General features: G+C 40.2%; 1 protein-coding gene and 1 non-coding gene across 6 annotated transcripts in view; both read right to left on the bottom strand.

The window, feature by feature from the left end:
- MAP7D3 (MAP7 domain containing 3) overlaps nucleotides 1-26,644 on the bottom strand; it is a 34,513-nt gene extending 7,869 nt beyond the window's left edge. For 4 of the 5 annotated variants that reach the window (XR_009560742.1, XM_030844979.2, XM_030844977.2 and 1 more), the window contains exons 1-11: nucleotides 26,542-26,644; nucleotides 20,270-20,368; nucleotides 20,093-20,176; nucleotides 18,704-18,867; nucleotides 15,707-15,818; nucleotides 15,109-15,207; nucleotides 11,948-12,037; nucleotides 7,072-7,718; nucleotides 6,393-6,523; nucleotides 5,923-6,131; nucleotides 743-875 (exon numbers count right to left, since the gene is read on the bottom strand). Coding sequence is in view for 4 of the 5 variants with exons in the window: in XM_030844979.2 (XP_030700839.1) it covers nucleotides 743-875; nucleotides 5,923-6,131; nucleotides 6,393-6,523; nucleotides 7,072-7,718; nucleotides 11,948-12,037; nucleotides 15,109-15,207; nucleotides 15,707-15,818; nucleotides 18,704-18,867; nucleotides 20,093-20,176; nucleotides 20,270-20,368; nucleotides 26,542-26,596 (1,823 nt within the window). In the remaining variant the exon portion in view is untranslated. The remainder of the gene's footprint in view (nucleotides 1-742; nucleotides 876-5,922; nucleotides 6,132-6,392; nucleotides 6,524-7,071; nucleotides 7,719-11,947; nucleotides 12,038-15,108; nucleotides 15,208-15,706; nucleotides 15,819-18,703; nucleotides 18,868-20,092; nucleotides 20,177-20,269; nucleotides 20,369-26,541) is intronic. The other variant, XM_030844978.2, reaches the window with a different exon arrangement.
- TRNAE-CUC (transfer RNA glutamic acid (anticodon CUC)) lies at nucleotides 23,508-23,580 on the bottom strand. The gene has a single exon. It is a non-coding gene; the product is annotated as a tRNA-Glu (tRNA).
- Nucleotides 26,645-27,714: the final 1,070 nt, after the last annotated feature.

Raw genomic sequence — 27,714 nt, forward strand, 5'->3', positions numbered from 1 at the left:
AGATTTTTTCTTTTTTGGTAACTTTTTATTTTCAAACTTACAAAAAAGTTTCAAGCAAAGCTGCTTTACCAGTTACTAACTCTATGTGTGTGTATGTATTATTTTTTATGAACCATCTAAGGATTGAATTCTGAACTAAAACAAAACTGTATTAAGAATGTCACTGGGACAAATGGCAAATTGAACTGCTGACTCTGAATTAGAAAGTAAAATAATATTTTCCTGATATTAGTTATTATACTCTGGTTATGTCAGAGAATGGTTTTGTTCTTAGGAAGTATACACGGAAGTATTTAGTAGGAAAGGGTCATGATGTATGCAACTTATTCTTAAACAGGTTTACAAATTCTAAAGTTATAAAGGACTTTTGAAATAGAGAAAGGGGCTGATGCCAGTGAATGGCAACAGAAAGAGTCTTGTGTGATCACTCAGGTGCTCCTACTGAGATCCAGGCCCCTGACATGAGTTCAGGTCTCTATGCATCTTTACAGCACACCTGACGGCACATGACACATAGAGACTAAAAAGGACCATACAGTCATCTACACACCAGCGTCCTGTCTGCTTGAAATGCTCCCCACATTTGTTTAAAAGGCGACGAGTCATTTCTGATTCACACTGGAGAAAATGTCAGTTACTATTTGAGAAATTATAATACATCTAACTTGAGGATAAAGTCTGACTTCCAGAATTCAGGCCCCAGCCAAGATTTACAATATAGAAAGGATGATTTTGTGCCAACCTTTGTTCCATCTCTTTTTGTAGTCTTTCTTCTTCTTTTTCCTTTTGTTCACGAGCAAGGCGTCGTTTCTCTGCCAAAATTTTTGTTGCCTCCTTGGCATTCATAGGCCCTGGTGTGCTTTTATTACCAGACTCTAATTTAAATTAACATGTAAAACAGTTAAGTTTAGGGAACTTACTGCCTCTAAGTCCAACAAAGAGGTGCAAGACAACCTGTGATGTTAAAAAAAAACAAACAGTATGTCCGTGGTCTAAAAGGTATAAATAAACTATAAGTGATTTATGTAACAGCTTTTGTTCAAAAGCCCAGCTCCCGCCCCCTCACCCCCACCCCCCAACAACAGAAGTAGCATATTGTTGATTTTTAACAACTACCTGTTCCAAAGTGAAATAATGTACTCCTGCTTTGGTTTAGCTGTTTTGAGATACCTGACTGAATTGCCTCTATGGGAAAAAACTTAAGATATACTGAATATAGAGGAAGACAAGCTTATGCTCGGTCCAAATGAAGTGTACAGATCTTTTATTTTTTAAGTTATTTTGTCATGCCATGCAGCTTGCAGGATCTTAGTTCCCTGACCAGGGATCGAACCTGGGCCCTGGCAGCAAAAGCGTCGAGTCCTTAACCACTGGACCGCCAAGGAATTCCCTGAAGTGTACAAATCTTAATTACTCAATTAAACAAAAATATATCCAGCGTACATTGTGCAGCATCTTTACTAAATAAATACTGTTTAGCTAACTGTTGATAATAGTATGCTAACATATTTGGTTGATCATAAAGTGGCTAACTGTAGATAATCAAAGAAACCAAGACTATCACTAAAATAAAGTGACCACATGGAGGCATAACATTTTAGTTCATGTGACGAATTTGTTTTAAGTATGACGAATTTGTTTTAAATAAACTACATACAAAAATGAGGATTTCAGGGCTTCCCTGGTGGCGCAGTGGTTGAGAGTCCGCCTGCTGATGCGGGGGACACGGGTTTGTGCCCCAGTCCAGGAAGATCCCACATGCCGCAGAGCGGCTGGGCCCGTGAGCCATGGCCGCTGAGCCTGCGCGTCCGGAGCCTGTGCTCCGCAATGCAAGAGGCCACAACGGTGAGAGGCCTGCATACCGCAAAAAAATAAATAAAAAAAAAAAAAAAAAGATTTCAAAAAATCAGGAATAAATAATTTGTAATAAAAAGATCATTTCTGTTACAAAGAATTCACAGTGGAATTCCTTCAAAAAGCAAAATTCACGAGTGTATTTAAAATTAAGTAATGTCAATGGATATTAAGAATGCATGTAATACCAAAAAAGAAAATTACAGGCCAATATCTTTGATGAATATAGATGCAAAAATTCTCAAAAAAAGACGTTAGCAAACCAAATCCAACGACACAAAAAAGATCATACACCATGATCAAGTTGGATTCATCACAGGGTCACAAGGATGGTTCAACAAACGCAAAGCAATCCATGTGATACAACACATCAACAAAAGAAATGACAAAAACCACATGATCATCTCAGTAGATGCAGAAAAGGCTTCTGATAAAATTCAGCATCTCTTCATGATAAACTCTTACCAAAGTTGGTATAGAGGGAACATACCTCAACATAATAAAAGCTTTGACAAACCTACAGCCAATCTAATACTCAAAAGTGAAAAGTTAAAAGCCTTCCTGCTAAAATCTGGAAGAAGACAAGGATGCCCACTCTCACCACTTCTATTCAACAACAGTATCGGAAGTCCTAGCCACAGCAATCAGAGAAGAAGAAGAAATAAAAGGTATCCAAATTGGAAGCAAAGAGGAAAATTGTCATTATATGTAGTTGACATGATATTATATATAGGAAACCCACACAAGACTCCACACAGAAACTACTAGAACTGATAAACAAATTCAAATTTTTGCATCTATATTCAACAAAGTAGCAGGATACAAGATTAACATACAGAAATCCGTTGCATTTCTTTACACTAACAATGAAGTATCAGAAAGGGGAAAAAAATCCCTTTTAAAATTGCATCAAAAACAATAAAACACTTAGGAGTAAACCTGACTAAGGAGATAAAAGAGTTATATGCTGAGAACTATAAAACATTGATAAAGGAAACTGAAGATGATTTAAAGAAATGGAAAGATATCCCATGCTCTTGGATTGGAAGAATTAATATTGTTAAAACGGCCACACTACCCAAAGCAATCTACAGATTTAATGTGATCCCTATCAAACTACCCATGACATTTTTCACAGAACCAGAATAATCCTAAAATTTTTATGAAACCATACATAAAAGACTCAGAATATCCAAAGCAATCCCGAGGAAAAAGAACAAAGCTGGAGGCATAACCCTCCCAGACTTCAGACAATACTACAAAGTTATAGTAATCAAAACAGTGTGGTACAGGCACAAAAACAGACATATGGATCAATGGAACAGAATAGAGAGCCCAGAAATAAACCCACATATCTATGCTCAATTAATCTTTGACAAAGGAGGCAAGAATATACAACAGAGAAGACACTGTCTTTTCTGTAAGTGGTGTTGGGAAAGCTGGACAGCCACATGTAAGTCAATGAAGTCAGAACACTCCCTCACACCATACACAAAAATAAACTCAAAATAGCTTAAAGACTATTAAAATATAAAACAGGACACCATAAAACTCCTAGAAGAGAACATAGGCAAAACATTCTCTGTCATAAATCGTAGCAATGTTTTCTTAGGTCAGTCTCCCAAGGCAATAGGAATAAAAGCAAAAATAAACAAATGGGACCTAATCAAACTTATAAGCTTTTTCACAGCAAAGGAAACCATAAGCAAAACAAAAAGACAACCTATGGACTGGGAGAAAATATCTGCAAATAATGTGACCTATAAGGTCTTAATTTCCAAAATATATAAACAGCTTATACAACTCAGTAACAAAAAAACAAAAGCCCAATCAAAAAATGGACAGAACTAAATAGACATTTCTCTAAAGAAGCCATATAGATGACCAAAAGGCACACGAAAAGATGCTCAACACCACAAATTATCAGAGAAATGCAAATCAAAACTACAATGAGGTATCACCTCACACCAGTCAGAATGGCCATCATGAAAAAGTCTACAAACAATCAGTGTTGAAGAGGGTGTGGAGAAAAAGGAACCCTCCTACACTGCTGGTGGGAATGTAAATTGGTAGAGCCTCTATGGAGAACAGTATGGAGGTTCCTTAAAAACTAAAAATAGGGGGTTTCCCTGGTGGCGCAGTGGTTGAGAGTCCACCTGCCGATGCAGGGGACACAGGTTCGTGCCCTGGTCCGGAAAAATCCCACATGCCGCAGAGCGGCTAGGCCCATGAGCCATGGCCGCTGAGCCTGCGCGTCCAGAGCCTGTGTTCTGCAACGGGAGAGGCCACAACAGTGAGAGGCCCGCGTACCACAAAAAAAAAAAAAAAAACCAAACAACTAAAAATAGAGCTACCATATGATCCTGCAATCCCACTCCTGGGCATATATCTGGAGAAAACCATTAATTCGAAAAGATACATGCACCCCATTGTTCACAGCAGCATTATTTACATTAGCCAAGACATGGAAGCAAACCAAATGTCCATCGGCAAAGGAGTGGATAAAGAAGATGTGGTACATATATACAATGGAATATTACTCAGCCATAAAAAAGAATGAAATAATGCCATTTGCAGCAACATATTAGGACCAAGATGTTATCATACTAAGTGAAGTAAGCTAGACAGAGAAAGACAAATAACATATGATATCGCTTATATGTGGAATCTAAGAAAATGATACAAATGAAGTTATTTACAATACAGAAATAGACTCACAGACATAGGAAACAATCTTATGGTTACCAAAGGGGAGGGGTGGGGAGGGATAAATTAGGAGTTTGGGGGCTTCCCTGGTGGCGCAGTAGTTGAGAATCTGCCTGCCAATGCAGGGGACACGGGTTTGAGCCCTGGTCTGGGAAGATCCCACATGCCGCGGAGCAACTAGGCCCGTGAGCCACAATTACTGAGCCTGTGCGTCTGGGGCCTGTGCTCCGCAACAAGAGAGGCCGCGATAGTGAGAGGCCCGCGCACCGCGATGAAGAGTGGCCCCCGCTTGCCCCAACTAGAGAAAGCCCTCACACAGAAACGAAGACCCAACACAGCCATAAAAAATAAATAAATAAAATTTTTTTAAAAATTAGGAGTTTGGGATTAAAATATACACACTACTATATATAAAACAGAAAACCAACAAGGACCTACTATATAGCACATGGAACTATACTCAATATCTTGTAATAACCTATAATGGAAGAGAATGTAAAAAAAGAATGTATATTTATATATATATATGTGTATATTTATATATATATATATATATGTATTAACTGAATCACTTTGCTGTACACCTGAAACTAACACAACATTGTAAGTCAACTGTATTTCAATTAAAATTTAAAAAAAACAAAACAGAAACAGACTCACAGACATAGAAAACAAACTTACGGTTACCAAAGGGGAAAGGAGCAGGGGGAGGGATAAATTAGGAGTTTGGGATTAGCAGATATGAACTACTATATATAAAATAAACAATAAGGTCCTACTGTATAGCACTGGAAACTACATTCAATATCTTGCAATAACCTATAATGAAAAAGAATATGAAAAAGAATACATATATAGCTGATTCACTTTGCTATATACCAGAAACTAACACAACATTGTAAATCAACTGTACTTCAATTAAAAAAAAGAATGGCAAAATACCAATATGATACTTTTTGGAACCCACATACTGACCTGACACATGTATGGTCTATGTATGGAAACTGCCCTACAGCTCCTGAAGGAAACCTGCTCAGCCACAAATGGCTGGCGTGCTCTCTCCAAGGACGGAAAATACCTTAGGGCCATCCACTATCGGAGCTGGAGGGAAATGCAGGCACCACCTAGACCATGGCACTCATCCAACCCATCCATACTTCCAATATCAGTTCCAAAAATGGGGGTAAGAAGTTCCAGCAAGCAAACAAAAAGCAGTGTGCCAGCGTGACTGATGAAATTCTCTTTATTTAAAAGAAAGTTCTCTTCCTAAAGTTCTCTGCACTGGGGAGTAAAATGACGTTGACAGTTCCCAAACTACCTTTTCTGTGTTGCTGAAATGAACTTCTTAGTGAACGAACTCACCTTCACAGATCATATCCTTTTGGCTTGCAGTCTCAGAGCTGTTAATGGTGTTAGAGATGGCTTCATTTCTCATTCCAATAGTACCTAATGCATTTTGTGCAAATACGGTACGCTGCATAGGAATTACTCCACAGGAAAAAGAAAACTGCGTCGACTGTTTTGACGTGGCGGGTGAAGGTGACGGGGGGCGATTCTTTTGGATTTGCCTGCTGGGAAAAAGTAATCGTTAATGGGGCAAGTCTGGTATGGTTTTGTAATACATATGTGATGATTTTTAGTGTACCATTTCATAAGCTGTAATGTCTTGACTTTATGATATAATGATATTTTATAACAAAGGTAAATCCATTTTTAAAGGCTCTTCCCTTTATATTTACATTACCATGCATACTAAATTATTTATGAAACACTGATGTGAAATTTATCCTGGTAAAATACGTATCAGGAACAGTGGCAAATAAGCTACTTACCTAGCACTGATGGGAGATGGAGGACACCACCTGCTTGTAGGAGAAGATGACCATCTATAACACGGTATCTGTGATGGTGATAGGCGCTTCTTCGTAATCGGGTTTGAGGCCTGTTTGTCCGTTCCTGATTTCTGAACAGATCAATACAATCAGATAAGAAATTACTAGCATTACCTTTTGCAGCTGGCTTTTCAAGAGAAAAATATTCTGAATAACATATAATTATAGCTCCTTAAACTCCCAATTTTCCTTTCATGCATGAGCATTTGGTACAGAGATACATTCTTCCAGACTAACAATTTATATTACACAATTCAAGCATGTCATAGAAATAATTTAAAAGAATTCTTTTACTTCAAAACCTACTTTTATTTTTAAATCCTAATTGAGGTTTGCAATAGTTCTCAAAAACGTTCCTTCAGAGTTTAGAAACACAGTTCATATAAACTGCTTTATTTTGTCTCTTCTACTAAAAATTAACCAATATTCCAGCTTTGGGGGGGTAAACTCTGCAACAACGAATATCATATAATTTTAAATTATTAAAGTGAATTTATTTTATCACAGAACGCTATAAACAAGAAGTTGCTTATGTTGTGAAATCTGACCTATCATAATCTATACAACAAAACATACAGATTTTAATAGAAAATTTCTCAATGAAAGGCACTTGTCGAACCTGTGAAGAGTCTTTCATTTTCACCTTGGAAGACATTCTCATGGTCACCGCAGGGGAGGCCTCGGGGGGCGCCTCCATACTTGCCTCAGAGGGCACTTCTGTACTCTCCTCTGGGGATGCTTCCACGGTCGCCTCAGGAGATGCTTCCACACTAGCCTCAGATGACGCTTCCGTGCTCACCTCTGGGGACGAGTCCACGCTCACCTCTGGGGATGAGTCCATGCTCACCTGTGGGGACGGATCCACACTTGCCTCAAGGAACAGATCCTCGCTTGCCTCAGGTGATGTTTCCACGCTAGTGGGGGGTGTTCCTGCGCTCGCCTCTGGAGGTGCTTCCAGGCTCACCTCGGTGGATACTTCCAAGCTTGCCTCGGGAGGTGCTTCCACGCTCACCTCAGGGGATACTTCCAAGCTTGCCTCGGGGGATACTTCCAAGCTTGCCTTGGGGGGTGCTTCCACGCTCACCTCCAGGGGCACTTCCACACTCGCCTTGGGGGCCGTTTCCACGCTTGTCTTGGAGGGTGTGTCTACTTTCTCCTGGGGAGGTATTACCACTGTTGACTTGTGAGGCACTATGGTACTCTTCAACTCATCACTGCTGTGCTTAAGCAGGGGCATGTTTACATATTGGAATATATTGTGGATGCCTGTAGGTAAATGAGGACAGAGAGTGAAATTCCACACAGCTAGAAATTTGATAAGACAGAAATGCACCATGTAACAATATAAAAACAAAGAGACTGCGTTTATTAGGAAATGACAGGGATTACACACAACACAGAAATGTTTACTGAAATGGATCACAGACACAGAACAGAAGCATCGCAAAGTTGGTACTTCAGAAGCAGCACCACCACCAAGAGAGGCATTGTGAAAACAGTCCACTCCAGACGAAAATAAGATGCTTCTCCAAAGCTGATGTTTGCCGTAAGCCATTTCTATTTTAATCACACTATAGTTCAGAAATGATTTTCATAGAAAATTACAAGACCTTCAATGCTTTTTAAAAGTAATCTAAACAACGTCACCAAGGCCAGGGATCTTACCATTACAGGTGATTACATAAGGCATTCTATATATGATCGTTTTAAAATAGAGTATAAAAAAGCATTTTCTCACCCATACTAAAAATTGTAATAAGACATTAATCAGAATGGGCTGGATCTCCAAGGTCTCTTCCAGCTTTAACAATCTAAATATTTTTAGCCTAACAAATGGACAAAAGTCCTAATATTCGGTACCAGCTAAGATAGAGGAAAGTGATAATACTAATGTTGGGAACCAAGCAACCTCATGCACTGCTGGTGGAAGTATGGATTGGTATATGCTCCCTGGGAAGCATGTTGGCAATAGTGTATCAAAAGCCATTCTAAAAAGTATACACTCGGGACGTCCCTGGTGGTCCAGTGGCTAAGAATCTGCCTTCCAATGCAGGAGACAAGGGTTCGAGCCCTGTTTGGGGAACTAAGATCCCACATGCCGCGGGGCACTTAAGCCTGCATGCTCTAGAGCCCACGCGCCGCAACTAGAGAGCCTGCGTGCCGCAACTACTGAGCCCACGCATGCACACCAGAGAGAAGCCTGTGCACCACAACAAAGATCCCGCATGCCGCAACTAAGACCCAACGCAGCCAAATCAATCAATCAATCAATATTTTTTTAAAATAAAAAGTCCACACTCTTTGTTCTTGCAATTTCACTTTTAGGTTATTCTGAAGAAAAAATCAGATAAATAAATGAAAATGTATGTATGAGATTACTTACTACAGCATTGTTTAATAATATAATTTAATAATTATATTTAAATATAATCCAAATATTCAACACAAAACTTGGACTATACTAAGGCAGTCATTAAGAGTAATAATATACAATTTTTGGACATAGAAAACAGTATATGTTGAGTTTAAACAAAAGCAGGTTACGATCCCATTCTATTAAAAAATATGTAAACGCAAAGAAAATATTCAGTTATCAGTGGGTATTGGAATAATAGAAAATTATATTTAAAAATTTTCTACACTAAATATTTATTGCTTTATAATAAAGTGATTTTTTTTTTTTGGCCATACCACGTGGCTTGTGGGATCTTAGTTCCCTGACCAGGAACAGAACCTGGGCCCTCGGCGTTGAGAGCATGGAGTCCTAACCACTGGACCACCAGGGCATTCCCTAAAGTAAACATTTTAAGGAAGGTGTTTGGTGGTAGCTTTCTAAAGACTTGGTAAATATAAGACTCGGTTATTTTTTAGTCCCTCACTTTTGGTAGAGAAAGCATTTTACTTACATACTTGTATGTGCCTAAACAGTCACTTATTTAACACTGACTGTGCTACAGAAAATAGAGTAAGTATAATAACTAGATTTCTAATAACTACAGAAATTTAAGGTAAAATATTGAGGTTTTTAATAGGAGTAATATATTAAAATAAAATGAAAGTAATTAGAATACCTTACAATAGACTCAGGGGAGACTGGTAGAAAATAATCTGACACACATACAACTAGGCATAAACAAAGTTGAGGATTACCAAGAGAAGTAAAGCTGCACTACCACAAAGTCTATGACAGCACTTTGGTTTACTAATCATACGGATATAGACATAAAAATAAGCAAAGGGGGTGGGATATATTCTGGAAAGGAAAAAGTGGAGAAAAAAAGACAAAAAGGATGGGAACAATGCACTAGAGCTCTCCATTACTAAGGACTTACTATCTAAAGGCATGTCTAACATGATATGTAACCTATAAATGAGAAAATCCACAAAACCCTGAAGATCTGTTTTATTTTACTAACAATCTTTATGTTCTTAATTAAAAGCTAAAGAGCCATTCAATGTTGTTCTTCCACATTTTAAGAAAAAAAGAAGGGTGGAGTAGGACACTTTCTCCCTTGATATTATTTAAGTTTTTCTATATTTTTAAAATCCAGTACTTTTCACAGTACTGTGATACACTTAAACACAGGTTAAGAAACCCACTGTTTTACAATTTAACAACCAAAGGTCCCTATCTCATCCTATAAATTAAACTGATAACTATTCTACCCTGCTAGAAATCATAAATATGCAACATAAAATGTTGGGTAGAATCACTCATTTGCAAAGTATTGATTCAAATTATTTTTATGCCTTACTGTAGAAAACTAAGTGATACAACCTACTTTTAAGCACAAATACTAACACTTTCAGGCACTCTACTCTATGCCTGTTACCTGGAGTACTGCTTCCAGAGATTAATAATGAAACAGCACTTTTGTTCCTGGCTACTGACGCTTTTGTTGGGATGAACAGGAGACGGATTAAATTATTCTCCCAAAGACTAGTGTATAACTGACAAACTAAATGATGAGAAAAAAACAGAAAGGATTTGATTCGAGGTCTCACAAATAAATGCAAAGCAAGAAGGAGCAATGTGAACTGCTGCAAATGATAACTTTCCCAGCCTAAAAGCAGAGGCAATGAGAGCCACACATATATAACAGGACTGAAAACTGCCACCTGATGGGACTACACTGTTAGGGAAAAGAATACCTGAATAGAGGGGCAAAGGCCCCAGCATACCACAATAACGCCAAAGCAGGAATCCAGGTAATGTATCTAGCAGAACCATACCCAATGTATGGAGTCTCTACAGAGGAACTCACACGTGGAGAAAATAGTTGTACATGACAAAACAACTCTGACATGGATTCCTCCAGATGTATGTCACTGACAGTCATATTGGTCAAGTCGATTGCCAATAGCTCCAAGAGACTGAGTGAATTATTCTGTTAAAAGTAAATCTTGTAAATAGCTTGCTCCAATAAATTTTTATGTTCAAAAAGATCCCTGTGGGGGCTTCCCTGGTGGCGCAGTGGTTAAGAATCCACCTGCCAATGCAGGGGACACGGGTTCGAGCCCTGGTCCGGGAAGATCCCACATGCCACAGAGCAACTAAGCCCATGAGCCACAACTACTGAAGCCCACGTGCCTACAGCCCGTGCTCCACAACAAGAGAAGCCACTGCAACAAGAAGCCCACACACCGCGACGAAGGGTAGCCCCTGCTCGCTGCAACTAGAGAAAGCCCGTGCACAGCAACAAAGACCCAACACAGGGCTTCCCTTGTGGCGCAGTGGTTGAGAGTCCGCCTGCCGATGCAGGGGACACGGGTTCATGCCCCAGTCCGGGGAGATCCCACATGCCACAGAGCGGCTGGGCCCGTGAGCCATGGCCGTTGAGCCTGCATGTCCGGAAAAAAAGACCCAACACAGCCAAAAATAAAAATAAATAAATTTATAAAAAAAAGAAAAAAGATCCCTGTGACAATGACATTTGTTATAAGAGGATGTGACCTGAATCAATTAAATGGAGAGTCTTCTGTAAGTGAACAGTTTGTTACGGAAAAGAAAGGAAAATCATGTTTAACAGGGAAAACTTAGGGGGGTGTTAGAAACAACTTTACATAAAGAAGTACTTCAGTAATAATTTGGAAATCTTGTGTGTAATCATCAGCAGTGAAAACACACCCAAAGGATAGATGTAGATTATGCTGTGAAGCAAGAAAGCAAAGCTTTGAAGTTCAAAATGTTGCCGGTAATTTAGAACTTCAATGTGCGAACTGATGAAACATTTGAAGGGAATCAAGTGCTTCAGGACAACTCTGTCTATACCAACATTCTGTGACCTCCTCAGCTTCACTGCAGAATTATATATTTCATTTGAAGACTCTTCTGGCTTCAGCCAAATAAGCATGGCACCAAAGTACATTTTTTAGTTAAAGAAGGGATATTTTGGCTTCCAATGTTTTGGAATGGCTTTTCAAGCAGCTGAATGTTGACATAAATATAATGCTTTTAAACCACCATTTAAGACCGGTACATAGAAATAACTAACCAGGTGTTTTTTCTTCCACTTGTTCTGTAGATGAATGCAGTTTGCTACATCTTCTATTCAGAGATGAGCTTCTCCTCTTTTCTGTTGTTTCTGGAGATCAAGGGCAAAGAATTTTACCTTTTACAAGCTGTTTATATATATTATTTCAGGGGTGAGCCACCCGTTCCCAAACATTTTTTATCTTATTTAAATTTCAAGTATTATGCAGAAATTTTACATGCCCAAACTTAAAACTAGTTTACTCTTTAAGTAAGTTATACGAAGTGAAATAAAATTATTTAGGAAACAGTAAAAATTAAGCGGGAAAATCTGATACTGACAACATCAAAGTTCCCAAATTAGGAATATACAACATTTAATTTTGGACACAGTCCATAACATCTATTACTAAAGTAATTTATAGTTCAGTTTTAACTTGGTTTTTTTGGTTTTTTTTTTTTTTTGGCTGTGCCACGCGGCTTGTGGGATCTTAGTTCCCTGACCAGGGATTGAACCCAGGCCACGGCAAGGAAAGCACCAAGTCCTAACCACTGGACTGCCAGGAAAGTCCCTTAACTAGCATTTTTTAAATAAAAATGATCATTAACATTTGGTATAGATGTCACAATTTTATCAACCCAAACCAGTCATATGGGAAAAGACACTTTTGTGTCTTTTCCATTTCACTTGAAATATTATGGTTCAGGATACTGATGAAAGTCTTTAAAGAAGAACTTCTCTTTTGGGAACCTCTAAATTAAAGTACGTATGACAACATAGCGTCTTGTGAAAATTCTTGAATTGATAATGTAATTGCACAGCATGAACCACAGAAGTGTAATCAATTCGACCATGTGATGAAATCACCTATCCCTCATTATCACACTGCAAGAAATGACAAAATAGTGTGAACAGTTATTATAAGTCAGCAGTGAGCAGAAGAAAAACAGACTATTTGAATCAGTCAAGATTTAAAGCAACGCTATTTAAAATATCACAGGTTAGATTATAAACTTCATTTGAGTTTGAAATGTTCATCTCTCTGGATTGAACAGGTTTTATTTCAATTTGAAGGGATTTTACAAAGGTAAGCCACTGACAATATTGATTTTATTTTCAATAAAATTATTGGAATCATTAATTTAACGGCATTCATCATTTCAGAGTGTGCAATATACTGTAACTTTAAGCAAACTCTTTCATAAAGTATCTTCCACACATACCTTCTTATATTAAAAAGTTACTTGGAATTGTTCCTTCAGCGCAATTCAACTAATTATTAACTTGAAAGTCATCACCTGTCCCTTCTCTTTACATGTCTCATTGATACAGCAGGCACACATATTAATGAAAACACACTAGTGTTTGCTCATTATATTAAAAATGTAATAAATGTCTGTGCAAGAAATCTCTGCTAATTCCTCCAAGCAATTAGATAGTAAAACATGGCCAATGCTTATGAAACAATTAAAATAAATTAAAATGAAAGTATATAAACATAACATTACAATGAATGTTACCTAGTTTTTCTAAAGGATTGAGTTTGTGAATAATAAATTAATTACATGACAAGCAAGGTGTTAAAGAAAATCCTCCCACATTAATCTATGAATGAACCTGGACTATACATAAAAGTGCTCTGGGAAAGCATATTGAGGGTAAGGGTGGAAAGTGGATCAACTTTTATTGGACCATTACAAGAGAAAATTAGATGCACCAAGACTGACAAACAATGAAAGACCTCTCAAGTTCATCGTTGGAAACTGTAAGAGTTCTAAAAGTACTAATAACGTAAGGATGAACAAAACAAAAATCCTTTTCAACATATTAAAACTATAATATTTAGACAAAAATGGAAATCTTTCCTATTAAGTTAGACAATTAACTAATTATACTTTAAATGAGGTCCAGAATCTTTTGCTGTAGTGGAATTTTAGAGCAATCAGCATTGCTCAAAAAACTGCCAAGGCACCTAATAATACAAAAGAAACATTTTTAATTCAAACTATAATTATGCCTTTTTCTCAATTCACAAGGTACAAAGGTGGTATTTCTTCTTTTCTTACGGCTAAGTTTGAGGGAATGATGTGGAGTATGTCTGCCATGTCTTTTTCCTGCCCAGATCACTTCTGTTTTTTTCTCCATATGGGTATGGCTGTCTAATCCATTTCAATTATCAATGAGAAGCACCATGTACTACAAGCCAGAAATGGTCACTGACACACACTCTGGTAAAGATTTTTTTTAAAGATAAGGAACTCTAGGGAATTCCCTGGCTGTCCAGTGGTTAGGACTCCGTGCTTTCACTGCGTAGGGTACGGGTTCAATCCCTGGTCGAGGAACTAAGTAAAATCCCACAAGCCGGGCAGCCAAAAGAAAAAAAAAGAAAAAAAGGAACGCTAATTAAAAGTGCAAACACTAGGAGCAAAAGGTATTTGAAGTATCCATAGTAGATAACTTTGTTTTATTTTAAAGAACACTGCATTACCTGCAGGAAGAGTTGTAAAGTGGAGCTTAGCAATACTTCTCTCATTAAACACTGTTACCACTTTATTTGCTTTGGGGGAAAACATGGACTTGCTAGTGGAATGTACAATTTAAATACCATGATCCATCCATCAAATGACTAAAATATAAACCATAAATAAGTATGGAGGAGTGGAAATCACCGAATTTCTTGGGGTCTTAACTATACAACTAGGAAGGTAATTATACTTGCCTGTCAACTTTATATATATGTGAAGCAGATCAACCTGTCCACTGCTATATATATGCTATTATTTTCCTTAAATGAGGTAATATTCATGAAACTTAATGAAAACTGAATGACCAGTCTAGTCCCTAGAAAAAGTGATTTCATTTATAGGTTAAATAGAATATGAATTAATTCTAAAATAAATTATTGTACCACCTAATGGCAATGTCTTTTGGTCAAAATATGTTTCATATTTGTTGGGCTACCTAAGCCCAACAAACCCATCTGATATGATTAGTACACAAATCAAGAAACAAGTATTTATACTGATGAAAATACAGAATAGTAATGACCATCTCTACTGTAAAACAAGGTGGTGTTCTTCTGAAATGTCCTACAATCTAAATAAGTGGTACTGTGGAAATACATATAAAGAATTGATTTCATTGGTTTGAAACTCAGTAGAATACACGAAATAACTACTTACTCTTGGCAATAGAATTTTGAGGACTTGCAGATGACACTTGTTTATGTAATCCAGAAGTCCCCTGTTCAAGCTTTTCAGTAGATACAGAATGTCTGTTGGCTGAGAAAAGATATAAGATTTACTGTACTCATATTTAAAAAAGCATCACTAGCTGAAACAAAATGAGTTCATGATGTACTTCTATGGAGCATAAACTATATAAATTTTACTTACATTTTATGCAACTGTATAGAATTATGTCCACACATAGGAAAAATTTACAGTACATCAATATTAAACAAGACTATTTTTAAAATATGCACTGGATAAAGCTGTGTAAAACTTATCAATTATTATTCATTTTTACACTGATTACAAGTTTAAATGGTAAGATTTTGGATATAGTGGATAAAATACAATTACTATAAAATTTCACCTGGTCCTTTGGCGATCTCACATGACACAAATTTAAACGCATGCCAAAGAGTAAGTACATGGCAGTGTTTTCACCTAGGATACAAACCTCAAAACCTTTTGTAGTAAATGCAACCTTATACTAGTAGCCAATATTTACATGTGAAAATGAATGAACTTAAAGTTTAGCAGCTGTATTAATTACCAGTTTTATTCTGATAGTTCACTGTTGTAGAGCCTTCCCATGACCATCTTTTTTGATAATCAATACGGCTGCTCCGTTCCAGTGTACGATGAAGGGCAGCTTTGAATCTCTCCTATTTAAAAAAAACGCCAACAAATTTTTACATATGCATTATATTGATTAGTATAATTTTGATCTGTCGGTTATAAAATACCCCCACTACCAAATTTTCCAATCAGGCAAATTTTTTTAAATAAAAGATAGAACTGGAAACATCTCAGGTAAAAAGTTAAAGTTCAATACATCTCGGGTATCAATCCACGTTCTCCCGAATAACTAGGTTTTAATCTTATGGACACGAATCAAGGAGCTGACTGTGCTTCCCTCTTTGCTTATTATATCATTAGGAAATTTAGAACCAAACGTGTAGCCTATTCTAGCAACTATACAAAGACTGAGTGGTACACTTTGATGTATGCTAATTATACCTTATGTTTTATTATTTTCTTACGTTAATTTCCCCCTCTGCTTGATTCCCTCAACCACTTATTTTCTCATCTGGTTGTGGTATGTCTTTTTTAAAATATACCTTAAATTCTTTGTAGAATGAGGCAGGAAAAACAAATCAACTAATACACATATGTGAAATCTATGCCAGATCATCTGTTATACCCACATTTGTAACATCTTAAATTCTGGCGTTAACTAATCAAATTTTTAAAGAGATGTGTTTGTCTTGACCTCAGCTTCAATTTGAACTGGGCAGGATAACAGCTCTACAAATGTAAATGCTACACTGTGGCGAAACAAGGCCATTGCTGGAAATGAGAGGCAGTTTTCTTTTTTCAGCTATTCCTCACCCTGTGCTGTAACATACCATGGACTACACTCAGGTAAGCAAATCAACTCAGGGCCAGAAGGTTTTCTATTCTTCCCTGACAACAATCGTTTCATAGCAACATCATCCTTACGATGTTCCCACCGTTTCTCTGAGGGCAAATAGGGTAAACATACTAGGAAAACAGAGAGTCACCCATATGCTCTGAGAAAAGCAACTGCAATTCTTAAAATAAAACTTATCTAATGGCAATATTTTAAAATTATATTTTCTAACAGAAAGTAAGTTTTTTTTCTAAATTAGTTAGACACCCAAAAAGTATAATAAAGACTAAAAACAGAGAATCTTCTTGTATTTCTCAAACATCTCTGATTCCCAAGCATTCTAACCTGCTGTTTGCAGATGCGCTGACCCTCTGTGCTCTTTCAGGTTCCTTCCAGGAAGGCACCTGTGGCTCCCGTGCAAGCTCCCGGCCTGCCTCCCGTGCAGCCCCGCCCACACTCGCCCCTCCTCAGCACTCCTCTTTTCCTCCGTGCAGCTTCCTCACAGTGTCGACCTGTCCCTGCTCTGTCTGGGACTCCCCCATGCTGGCTCTCAGGGGTCGGTTCTCTTTTGCCCTTTCTCCTTGTCTTCTGGCCTCTTCCCCTGCCCTGTCTCTGGCTCCCGCTCTGTCTACAGTATCATTTTGTTGCTTCTTCTTTCTTGGTGTTCTCTCTCTCAGGTTCCTCTTTCTCTAAGATTGTCTTTTTTTCTCCCAGTCCCCAGGACTCTCTCTCCTCCAGGGACCCTCCCCGACTCTGTGCACAGTTTTCTATTTTACTTTCTTTGGTTCTCTCTTTACCTAGTTCAGTCTCTCTGGCCTTCACTCTCTTTACCACAGAGAAGTAAATTAAGGAGATGTTTCACAGAGGAAGACAGAGAGTGACACAAGTTCTGAATGAGAATTCATTAAATACTGGAATGTGCTAGAAGGAAAAAAAAGACAGAGAAGGTGCTAGTGGACCATGGACAGGGAAGAAACAGCACAGGAATAGTCCTAGAATAAGGAAGATTCGCCAATGGGGGTAAGGGCTGGGGGGTGAGGCATTTGCAAGAGCCAACTGTGTGCAAAAATTAGGAGGAAAAGCGAGCACCACAGAGAAGGGGGCTCTTAGGGAGAAATGAAACCAAAGAGAAAAGGAGAGGGAAAAACATTTTAAAATTGGACCAACAGAAAAAAAAGAGAGGGAGATAAAAACCCATATACTGAGAGAGGCAGAAACTCTATAAAGATGGGGAGAGAAAAGAGGGAGAAGCTAAGACAAAGAAAGCAGAAAGAAAAGGGAGGTGCCTCGGGCAGAAAAAGGTCAGTCAGTCAGACAGAGAGCCAAAGACAGACCAAGGCTCACTCAGGGACACTTGAGAGTCACTGGAACAAAGAAAAGAGGGAATGACAGCGAGGAACAGGACAGAACATGTGAATTCAGAAGGAGCCAAGGACACTCAGGAGAGCTGTGGAACAACCTACAGGGGAACAACTTGGAGCCACAGAGAATCATACAGATTGAGACAGGCAGCCAGATGCCCACACAACAGTCAAAGACAAAGTGAATGAAGAGCGCCAGAGGGGGAACGAGAGGGCACGACAGAGGCGGTGACTCATAGCAACAGAGTGCCAAAGACACCAAAGCAGAGTCCCCACAGGAAAAGACAGCAGGGCTACAGAACAACAGAGGAAAAAAAGGAACAAGAAGCGGGGGGGAGAGAGCGCAAAGGAGAGAGCCAGGGAACCGTGGGAGAGTGCGAGGCTCTCGCTTGGCTGGGCCTCTGCCACTCACGCCACTCACTCGATGAGCCGAGTGCTGAGGTGAGAAGCAGAGCAGGTCAGGGTCACAAGGGGGCCTCTCAGGGGCCCTGGGACGGTGGATAGGTGAATACTAGGCAATGGGACAACACTTTTGTAGGATAGAAAGCCGCTCAGAGCAAAGCCCAGGCCGCAGGCACCCTGCAAGTGGACAGGGTTCTCTCCCTGGACGTGCAAGGCTCGGATCAGGATGGGGCAAGAGGTGCTAATGTTGAAGGAAAGATGAAAGAAGAATTGGGATTGGTTCCAGTAAAAGCAGAGAAGGGCTAAGAAAAAAGTACTGCAGAACCAGGCAACACAGTGCATCATCTGATTAACAGCCTAGAAAAACATGTACCCTTTCTTCCTGTAACTTTTCGTTTCTCTTTTTTTCTGCAGATATTCTCCGTTGTTCATCCTTTTCTTTCTGTTCCCTCAGCTTTCGCTGCTTTTCTTCCATCTGTTTTTCGTATAGGATCTTAGACTTTCTTTCTTTTTCAAGTAGTTGTGTCTCTTTATTAGCTGAAATATTCCAAATGCAAGGTAAGAGCCAAGAAAATATTTAAATTTTCCACATTACAGACAGAGAAGGAAAAAGTTTATATTTTATTCTCTTTCTTAAAAATAACATAACCTGTGCTAATGACTAAAGACTTATTATATAAGTGAACAGAGATGGCCACAAAAGAATCATTTCCACTGGGTGTTCGTTTAACTCCTGAGAACTGAATTGGCTTAGATGACTCTCCTGTCCGAACTAAAATTCCAAATTCAGAAGAAATGTTTTCTTTCATGTGATGTTTCTGCTGACTTGAGCTAAAGTCAAACCCCATCAGATTAATATGCTATACATTAAAACAAGATGTAAAAAAAACACATGGCCAGAATATATGTTTTTTTTCCCTTCTACTAGGAAACTTCTTTTCAAAGGCCTCATCTAGACAGACCATATTAAGCATGCCAGTTTGACCTTCGTGGGCTTTAGGCACATACCACATTACTGACCAGCATGATGCTTTCCTGCGTTCAAATTTCCCCTCACTAAAGCCTGGAGAGCCATCTATGAAGTTGTAAAATACTCTTCTAAAGAGCTACAGGAAGAAACAGCTCCTCACCAAAACAAAGACAATTGCTATTTTATTTGAAGGAACTTGAGCACTAGTTTTGCAGTGGATTTACAGGGCCAGATGAGAAGAATACATAGATGAAAAAGTATTCTCTCAAGGTGTAGAAAGATTATTCTTTTAGATCCTAATTGATACAAAGTTACACTTGAAAAGCATAGCAATCAGTGAAAGATACCATATCCATGTTAGGATTATTAGCAACTCCATTTTTTGTTTTTTTGGTTTTTGTTTTTGTTTTGGAACCCACCCCCAGCAGTGAAAGCAGACTGCTAACCACTGGACCGCCAGGGAATTTCCTCATTTTTGTTTCTAAGTCATTTTTCTGAAATCCCATTTTGCTTGTTTCTACAAATGTTGAAGAAATTTTCATACCTTAATTTTCAGAAAATTAAAGCTAACAGAAACTACTAGTTCAAAAATAAAACAATTTGGTCAAATATTTTTCACGGACCTTCTTTATCTCATTTAGTATAAGCTCTTAATCCAGTAGAGCACATACTGTAAAACGTGTAATCTATCATATGAACAGATTAAAAAGTAAGTAAAACCACTTTGGAAATATATAACTTTAACGTAAAATTCACTCATTTTAATTTTTTTAAAAAAAGTCTAAAATATACCATCATCTTGTCTTTTTTTCTCCTCTCTGCGCTCCTTTGCTAATCTTTGCTTTACATCATTTTTAAGCACAGATCCATCTATTACTAAAAAAAAAGAAAGAATACAGTTAGACATAGGATATCAAACTTTAAGGATATAACACTTTGACATCTATCAAAGCATTCTAGAAATTATACCTGGTTTAAATGCTGATTTTATATTTGAGGGCTGTGATGGAAGAGCGCTAAAGCTACCCTGACTCCGTCTTTCTTCAGCAATGGCATTAGCAGCAGCAACTAAAATACAGGGAGATAAAGGAAAGGGATTCGATATTAAGAATACAAACAGTGGGACTTCCCTGGTGGCACAGTGGTTAGGAGTCCACCTGCCAATGTAGGGGACGCGGGTTCGAGCCCTGGTCCGGGAGGATCCCACATACCCCAGAGCAAGTGGGCCCGTGCGCCACAGCTACTGAGCCTGCGCTCTAGAGACCAGGAACCACAACTACTGAGCCCACGTGCCACAGCTACTGAAGCCTGCACACCTGGAGCCCGTGCTCTGAGACAGGGGAGGCCACTGCGGTGAGAAGCCCACGCACCACAACGACCCAGCTCGCCACAGCTGGAGAAGGCCCGCATGCAGCAACGAAGACCCAACACAACCATAAATAAATTAATTAATTTTTTAAAAAAGAAAGAATACGAACAGCTAATCCAGGGGTGGCAAAGCACAGCCAATTGTATCTTCGATGATAAAGGACAGAATCTCTTCTACAAGGCAAAATCATGACAGACTCTGGGTCAGCAAAGACATAATGAGTACCTATGATGTTCAACAATAATTCAACAAAGAGTTAACAGTGTTTACCGTAGACATGCCAGCCTATCTGTGCGCACAGAGTTGTCAGTAGAAGTAGCAGCACGAGCTGGTAGGTGAGTAAGAGCTGATTAATAGCTTTCAAAAATGCCTCAGACAGACATTACAGCAAGTACTAGAAAAACTGAGCTGGCAAGGATTTGGAAAAATGTTTCACCATAAATTGGGGGAATTTAGAAAACATTTGGAGTTTATGGATCTGAATTTGGATGCAAAAGTGTCAACAGTGAGAGCCTCAGAGATTGGGCCCAATATAAGGAGTACATGTATAAATTACCTAGGTCAGGGGCTTCCAACCCTGGCTCCACACGAGAGTCACCCAAATTGCTTTTAAAAAAAATTAGCAAAGCCTTCCCCTCCCCGCCTCCACTCTCTGAGAATGGGGCCCAGGCCTTTGCAGTTGCTAAAAGCTCTATTCTGATGCACAGTGAAGGTGGAGAAAACATTCAAGGAATTGACAATGTGATGGTATTTTTCTAGGTAGGAAAATGTCAAGCAAATAAATATAAATTATATAATATAAATTTACACATCTTGTGTGAACAGGTAGAAAATGGCAAATAAACTTCAATAAGGGTGAAATATAAGAGTATGGGAGCACAATTTGAGGGAAAGTAAGAAAAACTAAAATTCTAAGATGATACAAAAACAAGTTCTTGGGGAATTCCCTGAACTCTAATTCCATATATGGCTGTATCTAAAATGCCCCATAGTGACAAAGCGAGAGAGAGGCATGGACATATATACACTACCAAACATAAGGTAGATAGCTAGTGGGAAGCAGCCGCATAGCACAGGGAGATCAGCTCGGTGCTTTGTGACCGCCTGGAGGGGTGGGACAGGGAGGGTGGGAGGGAGGGAGACGCAAGAGGGAAGAGATATGGGAACATATATATATGTATAACTGATTCACTTTGTAATAAAGCAGAAACTAACACACCATTGTAAAGCAATTATACCCCAATAAAGATGTTAAAAAATAAAATAAAGAGGTAGAACAAGTTTTCAAATAAAATAAAATAAAATGCCCCATAGTACCAGGCATCTTCAGGAAGGAGCTGGAGAATAACACTGAAAACTCCTCTTCTACTCTCATATAAAAGCACAGGAGGACTTCCCTGGTGGCGCAGTGGTTGAGAGTCTGCCTGCCGATGCAGGGGACACAGGTTCGTGCCCCGGTCCGGGAAGATCCCACATGCCGCGGAGCAGCTAGGCCCGTGAGCCATGGCCGCTGAGCCTGCGCGTCCGGAGCCTGTGCTCCGCAACGGGAGAGGCCACAACAGTGAGAGGCCCGCGTACCGCAAAAAAAAAAAAAAAAAAAAAAATCCTAACGAAAGTCCATATTTTGGCATAATTTAGTTGGCCATAAGGACAATTTTTCTCAAAATGTACAATTTTACCAGATTTAAGATCTTATTAATCAGAAGTAACCTAAGAAATAGCTGTGATGGCAATAACGAACCAAATCGTATAAAGGTTATAATATCAAATATGATTTTTATTTATTTTTTTAAAATTTTGGTTGTGCCGCACCACTTGAGGGATCTCAGTTCCCCGACCAGGGATTGAACCCGGGCCACGGCAGTGAAAGCACTGAGTCCTAACCACTAGACCGCCAGGGAAGTCCCCTCAAAACTTATTTTTAGATCTTTACGTCCAAATTCCTACTGGCAAGAAATACATTCACCAAAAGAACAGGCTCTAAAAATGTGCAAACAATGGGAGAAAGCCTTTATGTCTGGACTTAACAAAATGAACATTTTATTCAACTCCATTCAATGAGAGAATTTACTTAATTCACTTTAAAGTAACAGGTGCAATAGAGTACTTCTACAGTTCTTATACTAACTCTAAGTCCAAAATTAAAGTTAAAAGTTACCTTTTGCCTGGAGATTACATAAGAAAACATGTAGAGTTTATTACTAAAACTGAATTATGAATCTTAATCTGTATTTCCAAAAATCTGCCATAACAAATAATGTATACCACCATTTATGAAGTTGTTTTCATTGGTTATTACCTCATTTAATTCTCATAACAATCCTATAAAGTGGATATTATTATTTTCCCCTCCTTATTTTACAGATGAGAAAACTGAGGCTAAACATAACTTTCCCAGATCACACAGGTAGCAACTGGTAAAACCAGAACTTAATTGTAGATTAAGAAGCAACTTAACTTTGAAACATTATGTAATTATCAAGGACCAGACTGTACAAAACCCACATCAACCTTTATATGACTTAGTTTAATATTCCCACCTCAGCTACTTCTAAGGTTACTTCTTTTTAAAATATCACAATGAAGGAATTAAGATCTAAATGTATAAAATTTATTCAACAATAAGTAAATGAAATATACGGGCTTTGGTTTAAAATATACTTTGGAAATACAGCAATGGAAATATTTTAAAATAAAGCATTTACTTTTTTTTCCCTCTAAAGTAAGCACTGTTATGCTGTGGCTAAGAAAAGCTTATAGAGAAAGTGTGTAAAAGATGTTACAAAAAGAAAATCATTCTCCTTTTTTGGCCGCACTTCGCGGCTTGTGTGATCTTAGTTCCCTGACCAGGGATTGAACCCGGGCCCTCGGCAGTGAGAGTGCAGAGTCCTAACCCCTGGACCACCAGGGAATTCCCCCATTCTCCTTCTATGATGGGAAAACAACAAACTCAATCATCCTAGCCATCTAGCCCAATAAAAACCTCAGAATGAAATGAACCAAAAATAGATGCCACTAGCATGCCAAAATTAAAGAATGCTTTACACTTGATAGACTTCTAAAAGATGTCATTGAAATTTTGAGGCCCCTTCTGGACATAAAGCATTTTAGCTCACTACTGACTTCAACATAGTGGAATATTTCTGCTTCTCTCCAGAAACCCCACTCCCCCTTCCTCAACACACACACACACACACACACACACACACACACACACACACACACACACACACACACACACACACACACACACACACACACACACACACACAATCTGTGTCACAAGAGCTCTGCTCCACTAGGTCAAGCTAAATGCAAGAAAGGAAGGAAGAACACTTTTCCATGACAATTAGTTCAAGAATCTTCCTAAAGCTGCACCCAAGCACAATCACCCCAAAATGCTTAATCCCATGAGATGCCAATGATAAATACTCATCCCAGTGCTTATTAGCAATTCTGTATTGTCTGCCTCAGCTGCTGCTCTTGACATCACTCAGTCAGAGTTCGACCTAAAATCTGTAGCCCCGGGCTTCCCTGGTGGCGCAGTGGTTGAGAGTCCGCCTGCCGATGCAGGGGACACGGGTTCGTGCCCCGGTCCGGGAGGATCCCACATGCCGCGGAGCGGCTGAGCCCGTGAGCCATGGCCGCTGAGCCTGCGCGTCCGGAGCCTGTTGCTCCGCAACGGGAGAGGCCACAACTGTGAGAGGCCCGCGTTCCGCAAAAAAAAAAAAAAAAAAAAAATCTGTAGCCCCACCTCTCCATGACCTTTCTTCTGTACTAATTAGAAACATTAGATTACACAAACTAGTACACTAGTATTTCTCATTAGGTAGCAAAGGGCATAGATTGCAAAAAAAATCATTGAAAGGTTTTTTTTTAATTATTATAAGAAGGGCTAGGGCTAACTGCTACAGATCAGTGCTACTCACCATTATTTGGATAACAGAATAAAAAGCAATTGCTACTAAGTCTTATCTTGCACTCCTGCTGGATGTAGCCCTCAAAGTGTAGGCTGTGGGGTGTCTAGCAGCAGACTCTCTTCCAGCAGCCCAGTCCCTGACCCTTCGCACAGTTGCCGGCCCAGTCCTGGATCCACCCTCATTCAAAGCTGAGCAGTTGGGAGTGCAGATCCATTCCACCCATACCAAGGGTCTCTCTTCATGGCCTTATTACAGTTTGCATGTCATTAGGCCAGGGAGAGGGTGAGAAAATATTTAGAAAAAAATAGAAAACCAAAGACATTTGCAATCAGGGAACCACAAAAATAAGGCAGATTCAGGAAGCTTTGCCTAAAACAGCAACAAAAGCTACTCACTGTTATCTGGATAACAGAAAAGAAGCAATTGCCACAAAGTGGCAGAATATTTCACTGACTCTGTCCCCTTCAGGAAAATGCTGAGACCATGAAGTAAGTTCTTTCTGGTCAAGGTGGTCCTCTGTAGAAGTTTAACATGTGATGTTTTCAATTCCTAATACAAAATGGGCAGCAAGGAGGTCAACTAGGTTCTCGGTTAAGCCTTTTTTGCTTAAGTTTTTAGTTTGAAATACTGTGAATTCAAGCAACTGTCCCATATAAAATTTAAAAATACTTTTCAACATTCAGTATGCAAATACTTTGGGGGGGCTATCCAGAAGGCCGGTTAGTTTAAATCAGTGAAATAATTCAATGTCAGAGGACCTTAGGTGTCAATAAGCAATAAAACAATGAATTTATTGCAAACTCTCCCTGTAGGTGAACCATAATAAGCTAGAGACAGAAGAGTTTTTCACGCTATGCAATAATGAAAGTGTTTTTGCTTCTGACATTATTCTCTGGGGAGTTGATTCAAAGCGTTCTGAAGTAACATAAACCCTCCCAAATCGCAGCCGGTCTAATTTTTCAACTGCAAATGAAAAAAATCCCTAAGGATTTCAGTAAAATCAGCAAGGCTGTTTTATTCAAGTTCATATAGGAGGAAACTAGCCCGAGAACTAAAAGCAACCTCCCACAAGCAAGAAATACTATCTCGCTCAAGTAGCGAAGCAGTCTCCTGGGCTAAGCAATGCCAAATCCTGCCAAATTTTATAAAATTAATGATTTCGCGGGGGGGGGGGGGACTTTTTGGCGATGGGACCAGTTTAGAAGAAAGCACTCTGAAGCGCTGAGTCCCGTTCAGTCCAGCCTAGGGTCTGCAAGATGTCCCACGGAAGGTGACATCCTGGAGAAGTCATGTGCTGAGGCAAACCAGGAGGAGCAGGGGGACCAAGTTTTATCCCAAATTTCAAAGCCAGACCCCCAAGGCCCCCTCCTCACCGGACCTTAACCAGACCTTGACCAGGAGGATGCGGGAGAGACCGGGGTTGCGACCGTGGGAGGGGATGAAAGCGCGAGCGCCCCGGGCAGAGGGAAGATTCCAGGGCTGCCCCGAGCCACGAGGGCCGTCTCGGCGCCCGCACCTCCCAGGCAGCGGCGCGTCCGTTCCGGCGGCTGCGAGAGCGTCCGCCTCTCCCCTACGGCAGGCGGGGCTCGGGACCGTCCGCGGGCTACGGGGTGCCAGGCCCCCGCCCTCCCGCCCGAGCAGCGCCCGTTAGTTCTCTCGCGCCCCGCCCGCCCGCGGGACTACGGCCGTTGGCGGTGGCAGCTGGGCCGCGGGACTTGGGCCGTTGGTGGCGCGGGCCGGCCGTCTCCCCTCCCGCCCGCGTACCCTCTCGGCGCCCCGTCCCGTCCCAGGGCGCTCCGGCGGGGGTGAGGGGAGCACCCGACGGCGCGCGAGGCGACTCCGAAGTGAAGGTTTCCGGCGCGGGTCGCGCCGCTCCGACAGTCCCCGGGGCCGCGGGAACCCCGCCTCCCGCGCGGGCCCGAGCCCCCCCCGGGAGCCGCCGGCCCGCTCACCCATCCGTTCCCGCAGCCCCCTCAGGGATGTGCCACCACCGGCGCGCTCCGCCATCTTCAGATCAGCCGAGCGGGGAGCCGCCGCAGGCACTGGGTCCCCAGTGCGCAGGCTCTGGCGCGGCCGCCGCGGGGGCTGGGGCCGTGGCGCCGGGGGGCGGGAAGGGGCGGGGCCCAAAGGGCCGCCGCGCGCGCCTCGGACAGGCGATTGCCGAAGCGCTGCTTTTTGCGCACCACGTGGTGAGCCGCTGGGCGGCGACCACCTGGTGTAAATAAACCCTCTCCTACGTCCCGCGCTCTCCCAGCACCCTCCATCCTGGATGCCAGCCAATCATCAGCCGGCGTGGCCCTCCAACATTCCTTTTTTCTTTTCGACTCTTTTACCTAGAAACGCAGTAATGTTCTTTCCTTTCTTCATTCGTTCACTTAGGGAGCACTTCCTGAGTGCCTCCTGGGTGCGCTTGCATCAAGAGTTTGCTAGTCTTTGAAACACGACAGAAAGGCCCAAGTTGGGTGAAGAGGCCTAGAGAGGGGTTGGGAGAGAGATAGGTTCCTGTGAGGTGCTAGGGGTCCTGATCATGAGTAAAGACTTTAAGTTGTTGAGAATAAATCGTGACACTATTAGGTCTCAAAGTTGTGTGAATTATCTTAGGGTGTTTGTGGATCTTTAAAGTGAAGGAGAGGACTTATTGGTGTTAATCTCGCCAGATAGATATATAATATTCGTAAATGATTAGTATCCAGAATGCATAAAGATTTTAAAATTACTTAAGAAATAGGCAACCCTCCCAAAGTGAGCAAAAGGCATAAAGATGCCTTTCACAGGAAAGAAAACACAAATGGTCAATAAGCATAAGAAAAGATGCTCAAACTCTTAAGCACTCGAGAGAATACAAATGGAAACCACAGATATCATGTTACACCTACAGATTTGGCAAAAATTAAAGAGTGGAAAATAAGGGTTGGTTAGGATGTAGTTTAATATTAGTGGAGAAAAATAATACTGTAAATCAACTATACTTCAATTAAAAAGACACTAGTGAAAGAAAAAAACACTAGCGGGGGGAAGAAGTTTGGCATTATATCACCTGAAGCCCTGTTGCTACATATATACAGACACCAATGCTTTGCATGAGCTATGATTATTATGACACATGATTGGGGCACTAGCAAAAC

This window comes from Globicephala melas, chromosome X, assembly GCF_963455315.2.
Source record: "Globicephala melas chromosome X, mGloMel1.2, whole genome shotgun sequence".
In the NCBI taxonomy this organism is placed as follows: domain Eukaryota; kingdom Metazoa; phylum Chordata; class Mammalia; order Artiodactyla; family Delphinidae; genus Globicephala; species Globicephala melas.